Below are 23208 nucleotides of genomic sequence, written 5' to 3'. Positions count from 1 at the left end.
GGATTTTCCAGGCAAGAGTAGTGGAGTGGGGTGCCATTGCCTTCTCCAGTGATTATCTTGCTTGTAACTTAAATCAGCCACTTGGATTCCTGTATAGCTCAATCGGTAAAGCATCTGCCTGCAATACAGGAGACTTGGGTTCAGTTCCTGGGTTGGAAAGTTCCCCTGGACAAGGAAATGGCAACCCACTCTAGTATTCTTGCCTGGAGAATCCCATGAACAGAGGAGTCTGGCGGGCTACAGTTCACGGGATCACAAAAGTCAGACACAACTTAGCACTGTCTTCTTTCTTCTTTAGTTAACATTGGGGATCTGGGTCTTTGTTTTCCTCATTCTTTCGGGGACTGAAGTCAAGCATATTTAGACCCTGCTTCTCTGTGAAGGTTTAGAGCAGGCACTGTCTCCATCTGAAGCGGCCTTTCTTGACAGCTATAACCACACACCACGCCACCACCCCCCGTTACTCTTCCTGCAGCACGTTTTGTCCTGTGTTTTTCTTTAGCGTGTCACTTTTGGTTTTTATACCTGAGACCTCTGGCTTGCACTGTGTTGTGGGTTAAAATGCGTTCCCCAAAATGATACAGTGAAGTCCTAACCCCTGATAACCTGTGAGCATGACCTTATTTGGAAGAAGATCTTTGCAGATGTAATTAGTGAGATGAGGTCACGCTGGAATAGGGTGGACCCTAAATCCTCTGGTATCCTTATAAGGAAGATGGAGATTTGGAAATATATACACACACAGGGAAGATGGTCACATGAAGACAGAAGCAGAAGCTGGAGTGATGTAGCTATAAGCCAAGGAACGGCAAGGATTGCTGGTAACCACCAGAAGCTAGAAAGAGTCTGGGGAGGAGTCTTCTTCTCCCTAAATTCTTCAGAGGGAGCATGGCTCTGCTAACATCTTGATTTCAGACTTCTGGCCTCCAGGAACCATGAGAAAATGAATCTCTTTATAAAGTCACCCGGTTTGTGGAAGTTTCTTACCACACCCCTAGGTAACTGATACACTCTCTTTGCCTAAGCTTAAGTTAAACATGTCAGACAGAAATTATGTGAATGATTTAGTAGTTTATCTTTGTGAAAGCATACTTAATCAGAAACAGCAGTCAGTTATAAAAATTACCTAACAAGTCCATTAAATACATTTCTTACTGTTACTGTTTTCAAATGAAATAAAATATTGAACACATGATTGTTAGAACCTTTAGAAACTCAAATTACTCAATTACAAAAGGAAAAGGCAAATAGGAAGAAATTAATTTGTTTTTCATTTCTGATATAAGAGATTTTGTCAGTTTAAATTCTGTAACTGAAAATTTTTTTCTTACATTTTTCCTTAGTAAGTCTGCAAAGAAAATCAATAAAGAAGGCTGTTAATTAACAAGTGAGCACTGGTTATGAATTTAGATCAAACGGACTGGAATTACAAAGTTTGGGAAGTGTTTGCTCTTTTATGTCCTGAGATTGGTTCTGGAAACTAGCAAATGCTGCCTCCTTATCTTTTGCTTTCTTTCCTTTTAGACCTCTGGCAGTGTTTTGAGGATTAAAGAATGGAGTGATGGTTGTCCGAAAGTCAGAGATCAGAGACACTGGAAAACTGAAAAAGTAGTTGGCTTTTACTGACTCAGGGAGATGATTGCCCAAGAGGGACGAAAACTAGTGTCTGAGAAATAAAGTATTCAGAAATAGGGCTGCTGAAGTAGGGAAAACTAGAAAATAGCCCGGGGACTTCCCTAGTGGCCCAGTGGTTAAGACTTCACCTTCCAGTTGCAGGGGTCTGGGCTTGATTCCTGGTCGGGGAGCTCAGATCCCACATGCCTCGTGGCCAAAAAACCAAAACATAAAACAGAAGCAGTATTGTAATGAATTCAATGAAGACAAAAGAAAATAGCCCAGAAACTTCTAGGATGCAGTCAGAAGAGGGTTGTACTGTGAAGAAGAATGAAAAAGGCAAGCATTTCAAGTCAGATGAGTATATAATACAGGAGAGAATCTAGGTGACCTTGGATTTGATGATAAGTTTTTAGGTATAACACGAAAAGCAGGGTCATGAAAGCATAGATACATAGGTAGAACTTCGTTAAAACTGAAAACTTACACTCTGCAAAAGACACTGTTGGGAGAGTGAAAAGATAAGTCACAGACTGGGAGAAAATATTTGCAAAACACATATCTGGTAGAAGACATGTATCCAAAATATACAAAGAACCCTTAACAGCAAGAAAACAATTTTTTTTTTTTTTTTTTTGGCTTGTGCTACATGGCTTGCCAGATCTTAGTTCCTGATCAGGGGTTGAACCTGGGCGTTCGGCAGTGAAAGCACAGAGTCCTAACCACTGGACCACCAGAGAATTCCCCAAACAATCTAATCTTTTAAATGGGAAAAAATCTGAATAGACACCTTGCCAAAGAAGATGGCCAGATGGGAAATAAGCACATGAAAACATGATCTACATAATATGTCTTTAGGGAATTACAAATTAAAACAACAATGTGATACCACTACATAACTATTGGGTTGGCTAAAATCCAAAATATTGACAGCACTAAAGGCAGATAAGGATGTGAAGCAACAGGAACTCAGTCTTGGCTGGTAGGAATGCAGCATGATGCAGCCACTTCGGAAAACAATTTGAAAGTTTCTTATGAGGTTGAACAAAGGCTTACCATGCAATCCAGCAGTTGTGCTCTTAGGCATTTACTGAACTGAGTTAAAAACATGTGCTCGCAGAAAAACCTGCACACAAACTTACAGCAGCTGTATTCATAACTGCCCAGTACTGGAAGCAACCAGGATATCCTTCAAGGGGCTAACGGATGAACAAATGGTGGCGCATCCAGACAATGGAATGTTGAGTGAGAAAAGTAAGTGTTATCAAGTCACAAAAAGACATGCTGCTGCTGCTAAGTCACTTCAGTCGTGTCCGACTCTGTGCGACCCCACAGACGGCAGCCCACCAGGCTCTGCCTTCCCCGGGATTCTCCAGGCAAGAACACTGGAGTGGGTTGCCATTTCCTTCTCCAATGCATGAAAGTGAAAAGTGAAAGTGAAGTCGCTCAGTTGTGTCTGACTCTTAGCAACCCCATGGACTGCAGCCCACCAGGCTGCTCCATCCATGGGATTTTCCAGGCAAGAGTACAGGAGTGGGTTGCCATTGCCTTATGGCTAAACAAAAAACTAGTGTGAAAAGGCTGCCTACTCTATGAATCCAACTATATGGCATTCTGGAAAAGGCAAGACTATAGAAACAGTAAAAAAAAAAAAAAACTAGCTGCCAGGGCTTCAACAGGCAGGATGTGGGATGGCGTGATTAATAGATGGATTCACTTAGGGCAGTAAAATTATTCTATATGATACTATAATTGTGGCTACATGACATTGTGCGTTTATCAAAGCACGTGGAACTATGCAATGCACAGGCTGAGCGTTAATGTAAACTATGAACTGTAGTTAATGGGAGTATATCAGTGCTGGTTCATAGATTGTAACCAGTGTACCACAAGATGTTTATAATAGATATGCACCTATGTGTTGTAACCAGGAAGGATTCACCATGAGAATCTACTAGAAAACACATTAATATATTCATTATATAAACAGATGCAAAGGGGAAAACATGATATTTTTACAGAAAAGGCATTCAATGCAATTTAAGTCATGCAATTAAAAAAAAACTAGCAAATTAGGAAAAAAGTTTACTTCCTTAACCTGTTTAAATGTATCCACCAAAACGCAGTAAACATTCATGCTTAATTGCAACATTAAGTATTTTAGTAGCAAACTTCCTTTGAAACAAGGCAAGGTTGCCCACTATCTTATCCTTATGCAGACTAGGTATGACCTTTACTTTTCCCCACTGTTCGTTATTAGACAAAGAAGCCAAAATAAAAAGAGTGCAAGGAGCATTGCCTTCAGAAGAATATGTGTTCAAACAGATAAACCAAAAGTTTAGAACAAGCATAATAGACATTAAAATAGCTAAGGAAGGGTATTAGTGATATGAAACACACAAAAAATGAAATAGATATATTGGGTATGTTCTGTCAGTATGCATGCCCTTTGAAGCTCTGTTATTAGGCACAGACACATTTACGTGTCACATAAATGTTACATAATCTTAACCGTTTAAGATGGTTGTGTCTTTCTGATGAAAACTGACCCTTTCGTTTTATGAATGTCCCTCTTTGTCTCTGATAGCTTTGTCCTGAAATCTTCTTGATTTGATCTGCTCTGGCCACTCATGCTGGCTTGTGTACTGTTTTCATAGTCTATGATTTTTTATCCTTTTACTTTCAATCGACCTGTGTCTTTCTTTAAAGTACTTCTCATGTAGATAGCAAGTTGTTGGGTCTTTTCTACCCTTTTTGATAATGTCTGCCTTTGATTTGTAGTGTTTAGGTTATTTACATTAATGTAACCATAAATATGGTTGGATTTAGGTCTACTATTTGTTACTTCTGTTTTTTCTATCTACTTTTTTCTTGCCTTTGTTTGGCTTAATTGAATGTTTTACTCATTTTGTTTTAATTCTTATTTTGCCTTAGTTTTTAGTAGCTCTTCTGGGGATTATAATATGCATCCTAAATTTATCATAGTCTACTTGGATTTTATATTATATCATGTCACATTAAATATGAGAATCTTAAAACAGTAAAGTTCCTTCCCCAACTTATCTTTTGTGCTGTTGTCTTCATATTTATTAAATGGACGTATTATAAACTTTGCAATGTAGTGGTATATTCTTCACTTTAAGTATTCCTGTCTCTTTTAAAGAAACTCTGAGAAAGAATGTACGGTTGACTTTTGAGCAATACAGGAGTTAGGGGTACAGATCCTCTGTGTAGTCAAAACTCTGTGTATAACTTACAGTCAGCCCTCCATCTGTGTGGTTCCTCAGTGTCCAGGGCTCTGCCACCATGGTCCTAACCTGCCACGGATCATGTAGTATGACGCCTATCTAGTGAATTTTTCATTTATGTTTTTCACTCTAGAATTATCTCATTAATAGTTTCTAGTTCTCTGATGAATTTGACCACTTGCTCATTCATTATGAGTGCATTTATTAAGGTTCTTGAGCATATATATTATTTCCACTTTGAAAGCTTCACCAACTAATTAAATATCTGAGTTATTTCAGAATTGCTTCCTATTGACTGCTTTCTTCTCTTGCCTGGAAAATCCCATGGACAGAGGAGCCTGGTAGGCTGCAGTCCATGGGGTTGCTAAGAGTTGGACACGACTGAGCAACTTCACTTTGACTTTTCACTTTCATGCATTGGAGAAGGAAATGGCAACCCACTCCAGTGTTCTTGCCTGGAGAACCCCAGGGATGGGGGAGCCTGGTGGGCTGCTGTCTGTGGGGTCGCACAGATTCAGACACGACTGAAGCGACTTAGCAGCAGCAGCAATAGACTGCTTTCTTTTAGCTATGGTTCACATTTCCGTGCTTATTTGCAAGTTCAGCATTAAAAAAAAAAAATCTTCTAATACTGAGCATTGTAGCTGATACATTGTAGAAAATCTAGATTCTTTTAGCTTCCTCTAGAGACTATTTTTATCAGGCAGTTAACTTGGCAGGCATAAAATTTCAAATTCTGTGTCCCTTGAGATGGGCAGCCGCTAATATTTCTGCTCAGTTCTTTTAGTTTCCAATTGTCTTTTTCTGGTTGTTTTCTGCTGGGTTCCTTGGAGTATCCCTTGTATATGCACAGGTCAGGAGTCAGCTAAGGGTTTGGTCAAATTTTATATGCATTTTAAAGAAGCCTCTGTGGCTTCTTCCTTTCTTGGATTTCCTTTCTAAACTTGATTCTCTTGACTTGTCAAACCAGTAAGACCAGCAACATCATGCTTGAATTCTGGTCATCCTCTGCTAGAATTGTTCTGGGTAGTGCCTTCAGGCAAAAATCCTCATAATCACGTCTTATCCACTGCACCTCCCTTCTATCAGCAGTTAACTCCCAGTTTTTCTTCCTTTTTTTGTTCTCTCCATGCCCTTCAAATAATTGTATTCTTTTATTTTACCCAGCGTCCATATTTATTATAATACAATACAGGATACTCCACAACTACTGGAAGTAGAATCTCCAGCTTCTTTTGATGTTGTTGTTAATTAATTGCCTTCCCAAATGCTAGTGGTAAAGAACCTGCCTGCCAATGCAGGAGACATAAGAGATGCGAGTTCTGTTCCTGGGTTCGGAAGATCCCTTGGAGAAGAGAATGGCAACCCACTCCAGTATTTTTGCCTGGGGAATCCCATGGACAGAGGAGCCTGGTAGGCTACAGTCCACGGGGTCACAAAGAGAGGAACACAACTGAAGCAAGTTAGCACGCACGTTAATTAATTAATTGAATTTTGGCCGTGCTGGGTCTTTGTTGCTGTGCACGGGCTTTCTCTCGAGTTGCGGTGAGTGGGGGCTGCTTTTCGTTGCAGTGCACAGGCTGCTCAGTGTGGTGGCTTCTTGTCGCAGAGTGCAGGCTCTGGGCGTGCAAGCCTCAGTAGTTGTGGCACGCGGGCTCAGTGTTTGTGACTCGTGGGAGCGATAGCACGCAGGCTTCAGTAGTTGTGGTGCACAGGCTTTGCTGTTCCACAGCATGTGGAACCTTCCCGGACCAGGGACTGAACCCCTGCCCCTGTATAGGCAGGCGGATTCCTATCCAATGTACCATCAGGGAAGTCCAGAACCTCCAACTTTTGTTAAGATGTCTGAAATTTAAAAGAAAGATCCAAGGTAGATGTATACATTTGGTATTCACTGACATATAGATAGTATTTAAAGCCGTGAGAATAGATGAGACCATTAAGAGGTGAGCATAAATGTAAAAGGGAAACGAGTAGAAAGAGGTTTTTTTTTTAAAAAAATCCTCGTTAAATTTAAAGTAATAACAGATGCTATTTATTGAGCTGTGTGCAGAAGACTTTCTATGTATCTCATTGACTTCATCCAACAGTATCGCCAGGCAAGAAATTAAGGCTCAGAGGGAAGTGGTTTGCACGGGGTCACATAGGAGGTGGCAGCGAAGAAGAGCGACTAGTGAAGGAGACTATTGAGAAGGAGCAAACCATGCGGTAGGAGAAAAACCCTGGGTATGTTTTTTAAACTCTCAGAGTCCCAGTTTCCGCATCTGTAAAATGGGACTAGCAATGACCCTGTCGTTAGAGGATTAGAAACAACGTATGCCAAGAACCCGAAACAGTCACCTAGGAAGCATGCAACTAGAGGATAGCTGTAATGCCCATGAATGTTTAATTTGTTGTTTAGCTTTACTATTGGAGAAGGCGATGGCACCCCACTCCAGTACTCTTGCCTGGAAAATCCCATGGATGGAGGAGCCTGGTAGGCTGCAGTCCATGGGGTCGAGAAGAGTCGGACACGACTGAGCGACTTCACTTTCGCTTTTCACTTTCATGCATTGGAGAAGGAAATGGCAACCCGCTCCGGTGTTCTTGCCTGGAGAATCCCAGGGACGGGGGAGCCTGGTGGGCTGCCGTCTATGGGGTCGCACAGAGTCGGACACGACTGAAGTGACTTAGCAGCAGCAGCAGCAGCAGCTTTACTATTTCACGAAAATAGAATGAAGGTCCCCCAGATTCCTCACCCAGGGGTCAGTGGACGTAGGGATGGAAATGACTGAGACGATCAGTAAGGGCAAGAGGAAGAAGGCCCTTCAGGATGCCTGTTTAAAGTGGGCTCTGTGGACCAACCAGCATCCAGATGGGAGAAGTGAAAACCGTTTCCACTACCCGTAGGACGCCATGTGTCTGCAGGATTGATGAGTGGACTCTCTGGGTGTGGACAGTACCTCCAGGTCCTTTCAGGGATATAGGCTCAATCCACACAAAAGGAAGAAAACCTACAAATCAAGCCAAAAAATAAAACTTTTATTATTTTTATTTTATTATGCTATGTATTTGATTATAACCCAGTGTTTAAAATAAATATCCATGAATCCACTCTGATATAAATAAATTGCTGAATAAATCTCCCATGCAGCGGAACTCCAAATAATTTCCCTTCTCAAGGAATGGCAAAGTAAAGAGGGAAGAAGTAACCAAACAGTGGAGAAATCTGGCTAATACAACCTTACTTAAGCAATCAAGGTTAACACTGACAGTGATCAATCATTTTGACACTAAATAACTAAACAACAACAAACTCATGATATAATATGATCACATTTTACTCATGGGACCTTTGTCCCCAGAACACATTATCCCAGTCTTACCATGAGAACACATCAGATAAACCCTAACTGAGAGACATTTTACAAAATACCTGACCAGTACTCTTCAAAATTGTTAAAATAACTGAAAATAAGCTAAGTTTGAGAAACTGTCACAGCCGAGAGGAACCTCAGGAGACATGTAGCAAAGTGAATGGGATCCTGGAACAAAAGAGAATAGGTAAAAATTAGGGAAATATAAAAGTATAGATTTTAGTTAATGATATATCGATATTTATTTATTAGTTGTGATAAATGTAGCATACTAATTTTAGATATTAATAATAGGGAAACTGGATATGGAGCGCACAGAAAGAAAAGTGTGTAGTCTCTCAGTCATGTCCAGCTCTTTGCAATCCCATGGACTGTAGCCCGCCAGGCTCCTCTGTGCATGGGATTCTCCAGGCAAGAATACTGGAGTGGGTTGCGATGCCCTCCTCCAGGGTATTTTCCGGACCCAGGGATCAAAGCCAGGTCTCCCGCATTGCAGGCGGATTCTTTACCATCTGAGCCACCAGGGATGGCAGCTTTTATATAAATCTAAAACTATTCTAAAACTAGAAGTTTATTTTATATATTTAAACAAAGTTTAAAAGGTACAGCTTAACACTAGACACAGAGAAAGTTTTCTGGAGTCATTTTATTCCTGATTGTTAGGGAGGTGGCTGAAGTCATGGCTTCACTGTTAAAAAAAGGACAGGAAACAGGAGAGACAGGTGTGGACAATGGCAGGCAGGCTCCTGGACAGGCAGAGAAGGGTGTCAGTTAGTTGGAACAATGGAAAAATCTGGGAGAGAGGCAGAGAGAGCCACATGTCATCTCACCTGTTCTTTGAAAACTCACACCTACGCTGAACATGTTGGAAACAGTTGAACAGTGGGCTTTTAACCATTGGCCTTAAAAAGGAGTGAAGGGAAGGAAGGAAGGAGGGAAGGAAGGAGGTAGAGGAGGGAGGCAGGGAGGAAGAAGGAGGAGAGAAACAGAATTTCCATTTCAAAAAATTCTTACTTAAAACAACTTTCTGGACTGTTAGCAGTATTTCACAATGCAGTCATCTCATTTTGGCAGCTTGATTGATTTCCTGATTTTCAGGAAAACTGAGCTGTCATCTGGTTCCTACTTGGCTGTTTTACCGACATGAATATGCAGTTCTCACAAAATGAAATGGCTGCTGAAGAAGTGAAGTATAATTCTTTCTGACGTGTTGCTCCAGGCCCTCCACTGTCTCAAAGATGAAGAAACCCAGTGGAGAAACTTTCCTCCTTTCCCCATAAAAAAAGAGAGTGAGGTTCACTTCTTTGGGCATTTTTCACATCAACTGAAGCTTCTGAGCCAGTCTGTCGGGCAGGAGTGGATGGGAATGGGTGTGCCTCCACAGTTTTCTGTGATGCCCACGCAGCTCCACTGAAGCTCAAGAGCAGCGGCTGTGGCATGGATCTCTGGGTACTCTCAAGAGCATGGCTGTCATCAACATGTGTTGTTGAGCACCCCGTGGTACAAGAGCTAATTTTGACTCTCTATGCACTTTCCCCTCACCAGTCCTATGAGGTGGTAGGCCCTTCTATACCATTTTAGAGAAAGAAAATGAGGTTCAAAGGAGGAGATACCCTGCCCCCCCGACTTACGTGGTGTGATGGTTAGTTTTATGTGTCAACTTGGATACGCCGTATGCCCAGTGGTATCCTTAGACCCTAGTCTAGAAGATGCTGGAAAGAAATTTTGTAGATGTGATTAACATCTACAATCTGACTTTATGTAAAGCATAAATGTTTGCAGACCTCATCTAATTAGTTGAAGGCCTTAAGAGCAAAAATTGAGTCTTCTTAGAAAGGACAGAATCTGCCTCAAACCTATAAGATGTTCTGCCTGAATTTCCAGCTTACTAGCCTGCCCTTCAGATTTCAGGCTTGCCAACTACTCTCCACCCAGTTCCATGAGCCAATTCCTTAAATCCATCTCTCCCTTCTCTCTCAACCCCAGGTCTTTTCGGAAGCAAAGCCCACAACTCCACACTTCTCAACTCCACCCTCTGCTGCCTCCTAGATCCTACCTGAGAAGCTGCAGATAGCAGGGTCGTAATATAAGCTGTACTATAAGAGCCCCACTCCAGTACTTTTGCCTGGAAGATCCCATGGACGGAGAAACCTGGTGGGCTGCAGTCCATGGGGTCGAGGAGAGTCGGACACGACTGAGCGACTTCACTTTGACTTTTCACTTTCATGCATTGGAGAAGGAAATGGCAACCCACTCCAGTGTTCTTGCCTGGAGAATCCCAGGGACAGGGGAGCCTGGTGGGCTGCCGTCTATGGGGTCACACAGAGTCGGACACGACTGAAGCGACTTAGCAGCAGCAGCATAAGAGACCGAGGTCAGATCTCTCAAGGACCCTCTGAGGGAAGATGTAATATGAAGGAGACCAGTTGAGTGGAGAAAACCACTGTTGAGAAGGAGGACATGACAATGTCAGGAAGATGGGGTAGTCAAGGAGGGAAGAGCATGAGGCAGAGAAAACAAAAATAATGGTTAATGCTTAGTGAGCACTTCCCGTGTGCCAGGTACTGTTCTGAGTGCTTCCCTTATGTTAATTTCTTTAGTACTATTAGGCTCACTTTATAGATGAGGAAACTGAGGCCCAAGGTCACAGTTTCTGGTACAGGGTAAAACAGCAGGGAGTTGCCAGAGCCCAACACTTAACCCCTTAGGAAGCCACACAGGGAAAGAGGGTGAAACAGAGGCGCCGCTCTTCTGACAGGATGGAAAGGCGAGGCTGGGCTGGGCTGTCATTTCTAAAGCCAAGGCTGGATCTTGCTTGCCTGGAGGAAATCCAACCACAGTCTCTGTTGGGGTTCCTCCTTGGAACTTCTGTATAAACAGAAGTTCTGGGATCTTACGAACCCCACAATATGAGGAAAGTTCCTTCTGTTCACCAATCTGTACTTAAAAGCCCTGAGGTGCCGCATCAGGTAAGAATGTGTAGGCTCTCCATGGTGGCTCAGCAGTCCAGAATCTGTCTGCAGTGCAGGAGACCCGGGTTCGATCCCTGGGTCGGGAAGATCCCTGGAGGATGGCATGGCAACCCACTCCAGTATTCTTGCCTAGAGAATCCCACGGACAGAGGAGCCTGGCGGGCTGCCATCCAGTGACATAGAGTTGGACACAACTGAAGTGGCTAAACAGCAGCAGCAGCAGCAGGCTCTCCACAGGAGAAACCCTAAATAATTTCAGCCAAGACCAGGAGACCTTGGCTTATGGTCCAGCCTCCCCGAGCATACTCAGCAGCCTCCTCCTGAGTTTTTCCAGGGTGTTGACAGGGAGCTGGACACAGTCCCAGAAGAATGTGGGCACTGATGGCCCTCTGCCTCCATCCAGTCAGGAGAAACCACCTGCTAAGCCACACCACTTCTCAAATGCACTTCCCTTCCTCACTCCCTCACCTTCGTGCCCTCCTGGAGTCCTACTAAAATACTCTCAAGGGGGAGACCTTTGGGAAAACAAAGAGCAGCAAGTGTCTTCCTGGGACTTTCTCCTCTTGGCCAGTTGCCACAAGCCTGTCTTCTGTGTCTGTGATGGTTGAGAGGATGGGACAGTAACGCAGGAGGGAGGAGCACACACGCTGGTCTCAGTGGGTGACTGCGCCGCTGTTGCGGGGAAAGAACAGGGCGCTGCTAAACAGGAGACCTGGACCCCAGCCTCTGCTCTGGGCCAAATGTCTTCAGTAAAACTGTTTAGAAGGAATGCTGTGGGGGTGGGGGTGGAGGAGTCCACCTTCTTGAAAACTAGATACAGAGGCCTCTGCAAATTGCCTAGCAAAATGCCCCAGTCAGACCCATCCCTCCCTGGATGGCAAGGTTGGGAGACACAGGAATGGCAGGAAGTATGTGTTGTGGCGTCTGGGGGCAGATCTTGGCATTTCCAGCCTGGCTCCATGATCATACAAGGTGAGGTGTAGGGGTACAGGTGGTGGTTAAGAAGTAGCAAAGGATCCCTAAAGTTGCATTTTTGTATCCAAGACAGAAGTTTTTAACTAGGATCCCTGAACCACAGCCTGTACACTGGAATTCAGAGGTCGGTGAACTGAGACTGGAAAATATTACAACTTAACCTCCACTCACCTCCATTTTCTCAGTTATGAATAAAGGCAAAAAACTGCAGTTGCATTGGCAGGGCCAGTAGAAAGCAGTGCTTTTTCTTTTACATTTGCAGGTATCTTGAAACATTGTTTAAACTCATTTCTACTTCAAGTTGACAGTGGTTTATTGGGCTCATCCCCTTGATTCTTGTTATTTAATGTGTTAAAGAAACCCATATATTACAACATCACACGCTTCGATATTTTCACAACTGTATTTCATCATAGCTAGTTTCCTTTGTGATCCCTGTATGCAAAGGAAAATATTTTGAGAAGGGATTCACGGCACAAAAGAGGTCAAGGGCCCCCAGACCAGGAGCGGTCCCTATTGACACGCTGGCCCAGAGTGAGGATGGCTGCCCAGCTGAGCACAGGCTCCCACAGGAGGACCCAGGTCAGAATCCCACCAGGCACTGCTCCTGCTCCAGGAAACCTTGGCGTGGGACGCAGGGGTGAGGCATGACCGCGGCAAGTCACTGAGATCTTGAGCCCGATGGAGTGGCCTTGGGCCTCTGCTGCCGGTTGTGAAAAAGGAGACCTCCAGCCTCTTTACCTTCAGCTACATGAGGATGGAGCCCCAAGCTCACTGTGGAATAAAGGGAAGGGAGCACTCAGTTGTTCTTAGGAAGTTTTTTCAGCCGCCCCCCACCCCCACCCCCGCCCTGCCCTTTGCTTTTTTGCCATGCTGTGCAGCACTCAGGATCTTAGTTCTCTGGCTAGGGATTGAACGCACACACCCTGCAGTGAAAACACGGAGTCTTAACCATTGGGCCACCAGGGAAGTCCCCAGCCCAATTTAAAGAAACAAAAGCCAAGTGTAGGGAGAAGGGACAAGAGAGATTCTTCCTCCTGCAGCTACGGTTATATTTTCTTGGCTGAGGGATGAGAGGAAAGTGTCAACCGATGAACCAATATTGGTACATTATTTTTAAAGAAAGTCCATAGCTTACTTGAGGGTTCACTGTTTGTGTTGTACAGTTCCACTGGTTTTGAAAAATGCATAATGTCGTGTATCCACCATGACATCATTCAGAATAGTTTTACTGCCCTAAAAATGCCCTGTCTGAGCCTCAGTTTTAACATCTCTAAAATGAGAAAGTGAAACTCCTCTAAATCCCCTCATCCTCCCATTGTAGGTTTCTAATTTAGGCCTCTTGACAAATTAAAGTGGTACTGAAATCAACAAAATGTTGCTGTAAGTGTGACCTGATATCCATCAGAATCACTGAGCTTGGGTTGAGGTAACAGGGTCCTCATTCAAACCTTCTGGGGTCTCAACCTCAGACCCGTTAAACCCAAGGTCAGAGCCCAGGAATCTGCATTTTTAATCAGACCCTGGTGCACAGGGAAGTTTGAGACCCCAACAGAGAATTCAAGCCTGAACACGAGGACCCGATCCATTGTCAGGTTAGAGCTCAGGAGCGACGTACAATTCCCCAAAGCGGGAAGGAGCCAAACTCTTTTCCTGGAAAAAGCCCATTTCTGCCTTCCGCAGCTCCCAGTCAACAAGCCTGCCGTTGTTTTGCATCTTGATTGCTGATCACTCACCCAAAATAACCTGCATGCAGTGTCTCACCAGCTGCAGCTCTCTCTGCAACTGCCTTAATTTAGCAGCCAGTCACATTTGGCTCCACAACAAAGAGGCTCTGGGAAGGGGCCCCTCCCTCATGGCCATCTGTCGTGGATTGAATAAAGTGCCCCCCAAACTCACGTCCCCCACCCAGAACCTCAGAATGTGACTTTATTGAAAATAAGGTATTTGCAGACGTAATTACCAATGATTAAGATGAGATCATACTAGATTAGGGTGGGTCCTAAATTCAGTGACTGATGTTCTTATAAGATCAGTCAAAGACACAGTAGTGGAGAAGGCCAGGACAGGGGCGGAGATAGTGATGATGTAGTGACATACAGGGCAAAGAACACCAAAGATTCCAGGAGTCACCAGAAGCTAAAACGAAGCCAGGAGAGATTCTTGCCTAGAATCTTCAGAGGGCACATGGCCCGGCCAACACCTTGATTTCAGACTTCCAGCCTCCGAACTGTGAGAATAAATTTCTATGATTTTAAAGCCTCCTAGTTTGTGGTAATTTGTTACAGCAGCCCTAGCAAGCTAATACACCATCACTACCGCAGACCGCCACCCCAGTTCAGCCCCACTCCAGCCATGAAAGAAAGGACTCCACACACACAAGCAATTCTCCACATTATGTGCTTTAATGTGGCCAGTTATGATCAGAGCTATTTTTTCCCAGCCAACACCTCTGAATTCTGCATCTACTAGGCCTGTTTCCTACACAAGCCCTCCGTCCTCTGCTTGGAAGGCTATAATCCAAGACGGGTTGAGACTTCAGTAGTGATAAATAAATATTGGTCCCAGGGGCAGTGCCTGGTAGGTGGTATCACGAGGCCATTCCTGGGCTCAGCCGAGGGTCGGGCTAGAAGGGTCACTGCAGCTTCATGCCACTCCGGCGCCGAGAGTCCTTCCGGGCAATGGGGCTGAAGTTCACGATCTCCTTGTAGATGTGCTCTGAGGAAGGCAGGGGTGGTGGTGGGTGCTGAGGGCAAGCGCCTGCCTCCCTCCCCCAGCAGACATGGTGCAAAGTGGGAAGTCCACTCAGCACAGGGAGAAAGAAGCACACGCAGGAGACTGTTTGCTCAGAGAGAAAGAGGCCACAGTCTCCAGGAGAAATGCCAGGGCCGCTGAGGCCAGGCGGGGAAACGAAGCCAGCAGAGGAGACAGAGGCTGCAGGCTGTGGGGAGAAGGCGCTGAGGCGCCCAGCCCTTACGCTTCCATTCGTCCACTGTGAGTTTCTCGCGTTCTAAGGAATCCTCGAGCGGCTGCTGGGCCTCTGTCTCCTCCTCAGGGTCCCGGAAGGGCTCAAAGAAGGGGTGGGCGAGGGCCTGCGAGGCCGTCAGGCGCTTGTCCACGTCCAGCTCCAGCATCTTCTCCAGCAGGTCTGTGGCTGCCATCACAGAGCATGAGCCTCCTGCCCCAGGCCTGGGAGAACCCAGCCCACCCGCGGGGACACAGACTGCAGGCCCCTGAGACTCACCCTGGGGGCTGGCACGCGGGAAGAGCTGAGAGAAATCCTTTTTGGGGCTTTGTGGCAGGGACTGGATGTAGGATTTGGCCTGGAAGACAGAACAGCAGAGTAATCCCCAGTTGTCAGCTCCTTGGGACTCAGGCCATAGGATCTAAAGCAGGGACCCCAGAAAAGCTGCTGAGCAGGGCTGAGGGCTCAGGTCTGAATCCAAAGTGAGATAAAGGCAAGAGCCCTTGCCAGGGCAGAGGGGTGGTGGGGGTGAGCCCACCTCCCTGACCCTGGTCAGCCAAGGGCACAGCCCCGGCCAGCCTGGGCCCATCTGCCACTCACCGCCTTGTCATTGAGCTTCTGCACAAACTCTGCACCCGGCACCCCGGTCACTTTCAGAATCTGGGTCAGCTGGTCCAGGTCTTGGCAGCAGGTTAAGGCTCGGCCTCACTCACTGGGGCGGGAGGTGGTCTGGAGCCGCCCTTCCCGCTGCCCCTCCATCAGGCCCGCCCAGCAGGGTGGACCATCCAGGCTCCAGACACTCACCTCCTCCTGTTTTCAGGAGTGGAGGTTCATCCTTCAGGATGCAGGTGAGACTTGCCACCTGCCAGGCTGGGTTAAGGGTCCCTCCCCACAAATGCTCCTGCAGGTGCCACCTTCCCAGCTTCATCCCACTCCGTCACCTCCGTGCATTTCTTTGTCTACTCCCCCCACAGCCTTGCATTCTGAGTTTGGCAGGGAGACCCCGTCTCGTCTCCCCAGTCCCAGTATGGCACACGGAGGTGCTCAACTGGTGCGTGTGGTGCCAAAACATCAAGTATTTTTCTGCAGGATGGTGGAATCACAGGTGACTGGTTTTCATCATTTTGCTTCTCTGCACTTTAAAATTACTCCACTGAGAAGCATGTATCACTTTCACATTAAGAAAAAGAGAGAGATTTAAGTAATAAAGTGTCTGTTGAAGGAATGAATCCCTGGATGAAGACTGGCTTTTCCAGCAAAGGATACAGTCTTTCCCCTTGAACAGCGTCTTCCCTGTCAGCATCTCTGCCATGATACAGCCCACAGACCAGATGTCCACTGCAGAGGGAGGGGGAGGAGGTGTCACCTGGACCGGCTGGCCAGGACCGGACAGTTGGTCAACCCAGAGTCTCCAAGACAGGCTTGAGGCAGCCATCAGAGAAGACCCTCAGTCCCTTCCCTGGGGCAGCCAACCACTGACCAGTCTGATTGTAATGCATCCAGCTGAGAATCACCTCAGGGGCCCGGTACCAGCGGGTCACCACGTAACCCGTCATCTCCACATCCGTATGCCGTGCCAACCCAAAATCCAAGATCTACAACTCAGGGCACAAAGGGAAAAGAGCTCGCTGAGGAGAGGGGGCTCCTGGAGCAGCGTCTGGGGGCTCCGGTGGAAGAGGGGCCCACCCTGAGCTCAGGCTGACCCCGCCGCAGCCCAATCACCTTCAGCTCACAGTCCTCATTCACAGCGAGGTTGCCCGGCTTCAGGTCCTAGAGGAGAGGAGAGATGGAGCGCTGGACGCAGGCAGAGATGAGGTGGCCCCACTCGGCCGCCACCCAGCACGCGGCCCTGGCCCTTTCTCTGGGTGCCGGGCTTCTGTGCAGAGTGAGGGTTGGACCAGGTGTCCTCTAGGGTCCATCCAGCTCTAACATGCTCCTGACTCTTGGAGCCTGAAACACCCAGCTCAGCTTCACTGGTGACAGTTTCCCAAAAAGTTCCCCAAAACACAGCAATTCTTCTGAGCAGGCCTTCTTGGGCCAAGGCTGGGTCTGAAAACTCCCTATCCCTGGCTCCCCTTGTGCCATCTCCCCCCAACTTCAAGAAGATCCCAGGGGTGGGCAGGGCCTTTGAGGATGTAGCAGAGAAAGCACTCACCCTGTGGACGACCCCAGCTGAGTGGATGTACTGTGTTGGGGAGAGAGAGGGAGAAGCCTGAGTCCAGAGTTCGGCTTTCATACCAGGTGCTTCGGGCTGGCTCAGAGACCACCTCTGCCCTGTCATGGCGTGTTCTCCCAGACCTTCAAGGCCTGGCCTCCCCCAGACCCCAGGTCTCAACACCCAGCCCCTCTCCTCTGCCCTCTGGCAGGCTCCCACCCACCTTAAGACCCTTGAGCATCTGGTACACCAGGTACTGGATCTTGTCCTCACTGAACTCCATCCCCATGATCTTCTGCAGGTCCGTCTGCATGAAGGGCATCACCAGGTAGCTGCAAGGCATGAGGGCTTCCTGAACAGTCCCCAGCCCCACCCAGCCCCAGGTCCCAGCTCAGAGGAGGGGCACAGGGCTGGGGCAGAACAGAGGCCTTAGAGATGACCTTCGTGTGCAAGAAGAGCCAGCCCCACAACAGCCAGCCAAATCCCCAGGCAGTGGGCCTCCCGGCTCCTGGCTCCCAGCCTGGCCCTGGCAGCCGCCCTGTTGGCAGAGCTCAGGGTGTTTCAGCTGGAGCTGTGCTCAGGAAAACCAAATGCATCAGTGTTCCCGCTCTTCAAAGGTGTCCTCTCCTTGCCCTCCTCCACGCCCCACAGAAAGCCACTGCTGTGAGTTAGAAACATCTGCCAGGATTTCCTTCTGCTTCTGTACAAATATTTTCTCCCCACCTCAGAGGGTCATGAGCTGCCATGAAAATCCTCAAACATCCAAAAATGTCTCCCTTCCAAGAAGGAAACAATAAAACAGTTTCTAGGAGGGTGAAGAAGGAAGAAAGAGAGTTGAACCATCACCCTCACTTAATGGGATTGCAAAACAGGTCAAAGTCAGCAAAATCTAACTGCTACTCAAGGCAGTAACAGCAAAGTCCAGACAAAAAAGGATAAAGATCTAGAAAGGAATTAAAAAAAATAAAAGAATGTGGAGGCCATCTCCATGAGCCTGTGACTTCCGGTCTTCTTCCACCTGACTGCACCCCCTCCCACGCACTGGGACCCCCTGCTCCAGGCACAGGCTCCTTCCCACCTTCATGTTTCACCTCTACGTGGTAACTGATTCTTTTCAGCTGACAAGCTCACTGACGTCTTAAGGTGCTACAGCCACCCTCCCTTAACCTTATTTCTTCAGTACCCCACTCCTCCTCGCTCTCCCTCCTGATCAAACTTCTAGATAGAGTGGTCCTCACCTGTCCACCCCACTGCCTTAATGCGCAGTTCCCTGACAACAGGGTGTCTGTTCCTGCCCCACCAGCCCAGCGCACACACCCACGACTCCCTTTCTTTCTACTGGAACTTGTGCAAAGCTTGACATCCCCTCAGGATTCTCTGCGAATCCTACCTCGGGTCAGGCGGCCTCAGCTCTCTGCCTGCGCATTCTCGTGTACCTTCTCTTTCATGTTGGTATCTTGACCCACAGCATCGCATCATGCCCTACACTAGCCTGTCCCTGGGCTTCGGCTCTCATCCGCCAGTGATTATTCTGGCCCAAATCCACATCCCTGGCTCAGACCTTCCTAAACTCTGGGTTTATTTGCTGATTAAACACTTGAATGTTCATAGGCTTTGCAAAAATGAAGTGTCCAAAGTGGAGTTCATTATCTTTCTCCTAAGATCGGTTCTTCCTTCACCTTGTATTGCGAGTAGGAACCTGGCATCCCCTGGCTGTCCTTGCCACTGCATCCCAAGGGATACAACACTCTGACAGTGCTGCCTCTCGATGGGTCTCAAGTCAGTTCTTGGGACCCCATCACCTTGACTGCATTTAGACCAAGGTGTAGTTCTCCCAGAGCTGTGTCCCTGCTCCTTTCTTGCTGCTGCCAGAGTGCATCCCCCAAATCCAATCTGATCACCTCACCTTGCTGCTCAAAACTTCTATAGCCTTGAGGCTGCCTGTGGAATCAAGTCTGGACTCAGCCTAACTAAATCAGCCACTGCTTCACTGTACTTCTCAGGATGGCCCAGCCTCTTTCACACATGCATCATGGCTTGGTCCATGCAGTTCCTTCTCCTTGGGACACCTTCAGCCCTTCTACCTCAGGCAAACATTGACTCATCCTTCAGGGCTGAGTTCAGAGTTACCTCCTCTGTGAAGCCCGCTGAGGCAGCTGGCAGTTCCCGGCTCTACCCAGACTTAGAGCACTGACCACCACGGTCAGTATTCACCACTGTCTGTCCTGGAGGAGCTGGTCCACTTTAAATTCCCAATGCTAAGTCCAGCAGCTGGCATTGTAGGGGAAAAAATCCATTCAAACTCACTGCATTAAACTGAAAACAAAAGCATCCTAATAAAGAGAACTGCGGCTACAGTTGAAATAAGACTGGAAAAAAAAAAATCCACCCTCTCAAAGTTTCCTAAATTTTAGCAGGTACTGCGCTAGCAAAGCCGTGCATTTAGCAACTAAATTTTCATGTTCTGTGTAATTCTGAGAAACATCCCCATTGGCCAGGGCAGCCAAGGCTTTGTGATCCTCCCTTCATTCTAGGAAGAGTCCTAGGTCCAGACCCACACCTGCACCAGGACATGGCGAGGGAGGCTGATGCAAATCCTGTGGGGACCGGCACCAATGTCTCTGCGGTGTTAAGGGTGGGTAAAGCAAAGCAGATGAGCAGACAGCTCTGTGTCAGCTAGGCTCCGTAAAAAGCCCTTGCCACCTTTTCAGGCCAGCTGTTCTGTCCACCCTGGGCTGGATCTCTCCCCAGCCCAAAGGCATATAGCCTCCTGGGACAGGAAGCCCCCCTTTGCCAGAAGAGATAACTTGGACACTCCCTTACTTGCCCCCCTCATTGGCAAGTAAGGTCTGCAAATATCCTGGAACCCAGCACAGCCCGACTTACAAGTCATGGAAGTTGCGCAGGGAGGAGGCTGGGGTGAAGACATCCAGAAGCCCGATGACCTAAAGAGAAGATGGCCAGTGAGGGCCAGGCAGCTGCTGCACCCCTCTACATCTGTCCTCTGCAGCCCCAGGCCTGCACAGGACCACCTGCCCTTTCCTAGAACAGCACCTCCAGCAGGAGGCAGGTTCCCAGCCTTCTGGGAAGAAGCAGTAAAAGGGACAGAGGTGGGAGAGGGATTCCTCCACCTGGGCAGGAATTTGCAGTGCGCTGCGATGGAGAGTCAGGCTGGGATAAGGAATGGTGGACATGTCTGTGCTCACTGACCCCAAGTCTGGTGCTCAGGACAAGCAGCACAAACCCAGTCTCCGCTCAGACAGGGAACCTCGAGTGGGGAAGGGAATCTAGGAGGGGATAGAGATCTTCCAGCCAGCAGGCTCCCTGTCCTTGACCTTGGGTCTCACCACATCCAACCCTGCCTGCCAAAGGGCTGATTCAGAGCTGGGGCCAGACTTTCCAGCTGGAGGCCATGGGGAGGAGCTGACCGAGGAGGAATGGGACTTAAAATATGCACAGTGTTTTGAACTCATTGTTTTAAATGCTTGGGTTTCCCTGGGGTGGCTTAGCAGTATAGAATCCTCCGCAGTATAGAATCCTCCACCTGGATTCTATACTGGAGGTCAGGAGGATCCCCTGGAGGAGGAAAGGGCAACCTACTCCAGTATTCTTGCCTGGAGAATTCCATGGACAGAGGAGTCTGGCGGGCCACAGTCCATGGGGTCGCAGAGTCGGACACAATTGAAGCAACTTAGCACATTTTTTAAAATGCTTATCTGCCAATACAGGTATCCTGCAGCAAAGCCTAGGGGCCAGGCTCAGCACTGGGTCACTAGTTTCCTGGCTGTTTCAATCAGACAGGATAGTCTTGAAGTCAGGCTCCGGGGCCTGGAGCCAGGCTGTCTAGGGTCAGATCCCACCTCTGCCACTGACTAACCATATAATCTGTCTGTCTACGGCCATACCACCCTGAACGTGCCTGATCTCGTCTGATAACCTGTGAGTCTTTCTGTGCCTCAGTTTCCCTATCTGTATAAGGGGGTAATGGTACTTATATGATACTGTGAGGATTAAACATTCCGGTTTCTGCAAAGTTCTTAGAACTGTGCCTGGCACATAAGTGCTCACAGGTTTCTATTACCCTTGTTGTAGTTATGTGGAAACAACATTAAGGAGGATACTGGGCACCAGGTCTCAGATCTAGAACAACTACAGAGTTCTTTGGTGCCCATTTCCTCATAACAGTGAGACACCAAGTTCATTCTGCTCCACTGCCAAAAATTCCTTTGCACCTTACCTGGGAAGTAGGCAGGGTGGGTCCTGGCACATAGTTTTAATAATCAGGTGAGGAACAAGGATCCAGAGGAGCAGGGAGGAGGTTCCCTTTCTGCTGGCGCTGTTGGGTTATCACCTTGGGGTATCTTCCGTGCGTGCGTATGGACGTGTGCACACACAAGGAGGGGCTGGTCAGGACCCTCTCTGGGGCTGCCCTCCCGACCCTGCCTCCCCGAAGCAGCCCCCAGGCCCAGCCTACGTTCTCATGCTGCATGTGTTTCAGCAGCAGCAGCTCCCGATAAGCCCGCTTGGCAAAGATCTCGGACTGGAAGGGCCGGCTCAGCTTCTTGATGGCCACCTTCTCCCCTGACCGCTTGTCGATGGCTGAGCTGTAGGGTCAAAGGCAGGTCAGCAGGGAGCACGCCCCCCTGCCCTGCCCCAACTCGGAGGCAGGCAGGGCTCCAGACCCTGGGTGGCATCTCCCAAGCCATCTGGGGAGCCACGGCCATCCTCATCCCAATCCCTCTGGGCCAGTAGTCTAAGCCAGGAGGAGCTGATTGATGCCCACCACCTGGAATGTGAGTGAGCCGCTGAAAGCACAGTGGGACTGGGAGAGTGAGGAGGGAGCAAGCAGGATCTGAGAGAGGTGCCCTACACCAAGGTCAAACACAACTTAATGTCAACAGGATCCCGAACAACTTAGCAAGTCACTTCTTGTTTGCGTCTCCGTGTACCCATGTGTAATAAATAACAATCAATTGGGATTCCGCCACATAAACTCTGGGGTCCCTTGTAAGTCCTGGAGAAACAGATTCAGTCCTAATTCAACCCACAGAGACCCCCAGCAAGCAGGTGAGAAAAGCGAGCTGGCGCCTGGGCGGCCCCACGGCCAGCCTCCACAGCCCGAGGCTCCTACTCCACTTCAAGATCCAGTTGCTGCCTCCTCCAGTCCCAGGGTTCAGCCTGGGAAGAGCACCCGCCAAAGTCTTCCCAACCCGCAGGACTCTGGGCCTTGGGATCCTCGATCAAAGGTGGTGGGTGCACAGCTCGGCGCGCCCAGCAGTTGAGGGGCCACCGGATGCGGATCCGGGAAGCGGGGGGCATTGGCCGGGCTCTGGCTCTTGCGGAGGCCCCGCCCGCGTCCCGGTGCCTGGGCGCCCACCAGCGGCCTGGCCCGATGCCCCAGGCGCCCCCCGACGCCCCAGTGGTCGCGCAGGCGCGGGGTAGGGGGAGGGTCTCACCACACTGAGCCGTAGGCCCCGCTGCCTATGTGCGTCAGGGACACGTAGGTCTTGGGCAGCTCCCAGGCGGTCTTGTTGACGTCCTGCTTGTAGAAGCCCTTTTTCCGGGTGAAGCTCATCCCGGGCACTCGGTGTTGGCGGCCCCAGCGCGGTGGCTGCGCTCGCGGCTCGCCGGGCTCCCAGCACCTGGCCCCCGCCCGCGGTGCCCGCGGTGCCCGCCCAGGCCTCCCGCTCCTCCCCTGCGCGAGGGCGGGTCACCGTCCAGGCCGCGCGTCCCACCTGCCGCCGCGCCCAGGTGCGCTGCGCGGCCACGCCCGGGCCTGCCCGGCCGCGGCTCCCGGGAGCCCCGGGTTTCCGCCGGGGTCCGAGTTCGGAACCCCGGCCATAGGCCCGCGCGAAGCGGCAGGGGCGCGGTGGTGCAGGGGGTGGGGTGGGGGGCGCCTCCCGCCTGCTGCTGCGGTCGGCCT

General features: G+C 48.6%; 1 protein-coding gene across 1 annotated transcript; it reads right to left on the bottom strand.

The window, feature by feature from the left end:
- Window positions 1-14551: 14551 nt before the first annotated feature.
- MAPK13 (mitogen-activated protein kinase 13) lies at window positions 14552-22998 on the bottom strand. Its single transcript, XM_061398002.1, has 12 exons — window positions 22742-22998; window positions 21760-21889; window positions 20172-20230; window positions 17509-17617; window positions 17286-17315; window positions 16853-16900; window positions 16611-16725; window positions 16397-16468; window positions 15731-15810; window positions 15410-15488; window positions 15143-15319; window positions 14552-14883 (listed from the first exon to the last, which is right to left on the bottom strand). Exons 1-12 carry the CDS (start codon window positions 22858-22860, stop codon window positions 14801-14803), a joined length of 1101 nt encoding a protein of 366 aa, XP_061253986.1. The 5' UTR covers window positions 22861-22998; the 3' UTR covers window positions 14552-14800.
- Window positions 22999-23208: the final 210 nt, after the last annotated feature.

The sequence above is a fragment of the Bos javanicus genome, chromosome 23 (assembly GCF_032452875.1).
Source record: "Bos javanicus breed banteng chromosome 23, ARS-OSU_banteng_1.0, whole genome shotgun sequence".
Classification (NCBI taxonomy): Eukaryota; Metazoa; Chordata; class Mammalia; order Artiodactyla; family Bovidae; genus Bos; species Bos javanicus.
This window is presented reverse-complemented; position numbering and strand designations above follow the sequence as displayed.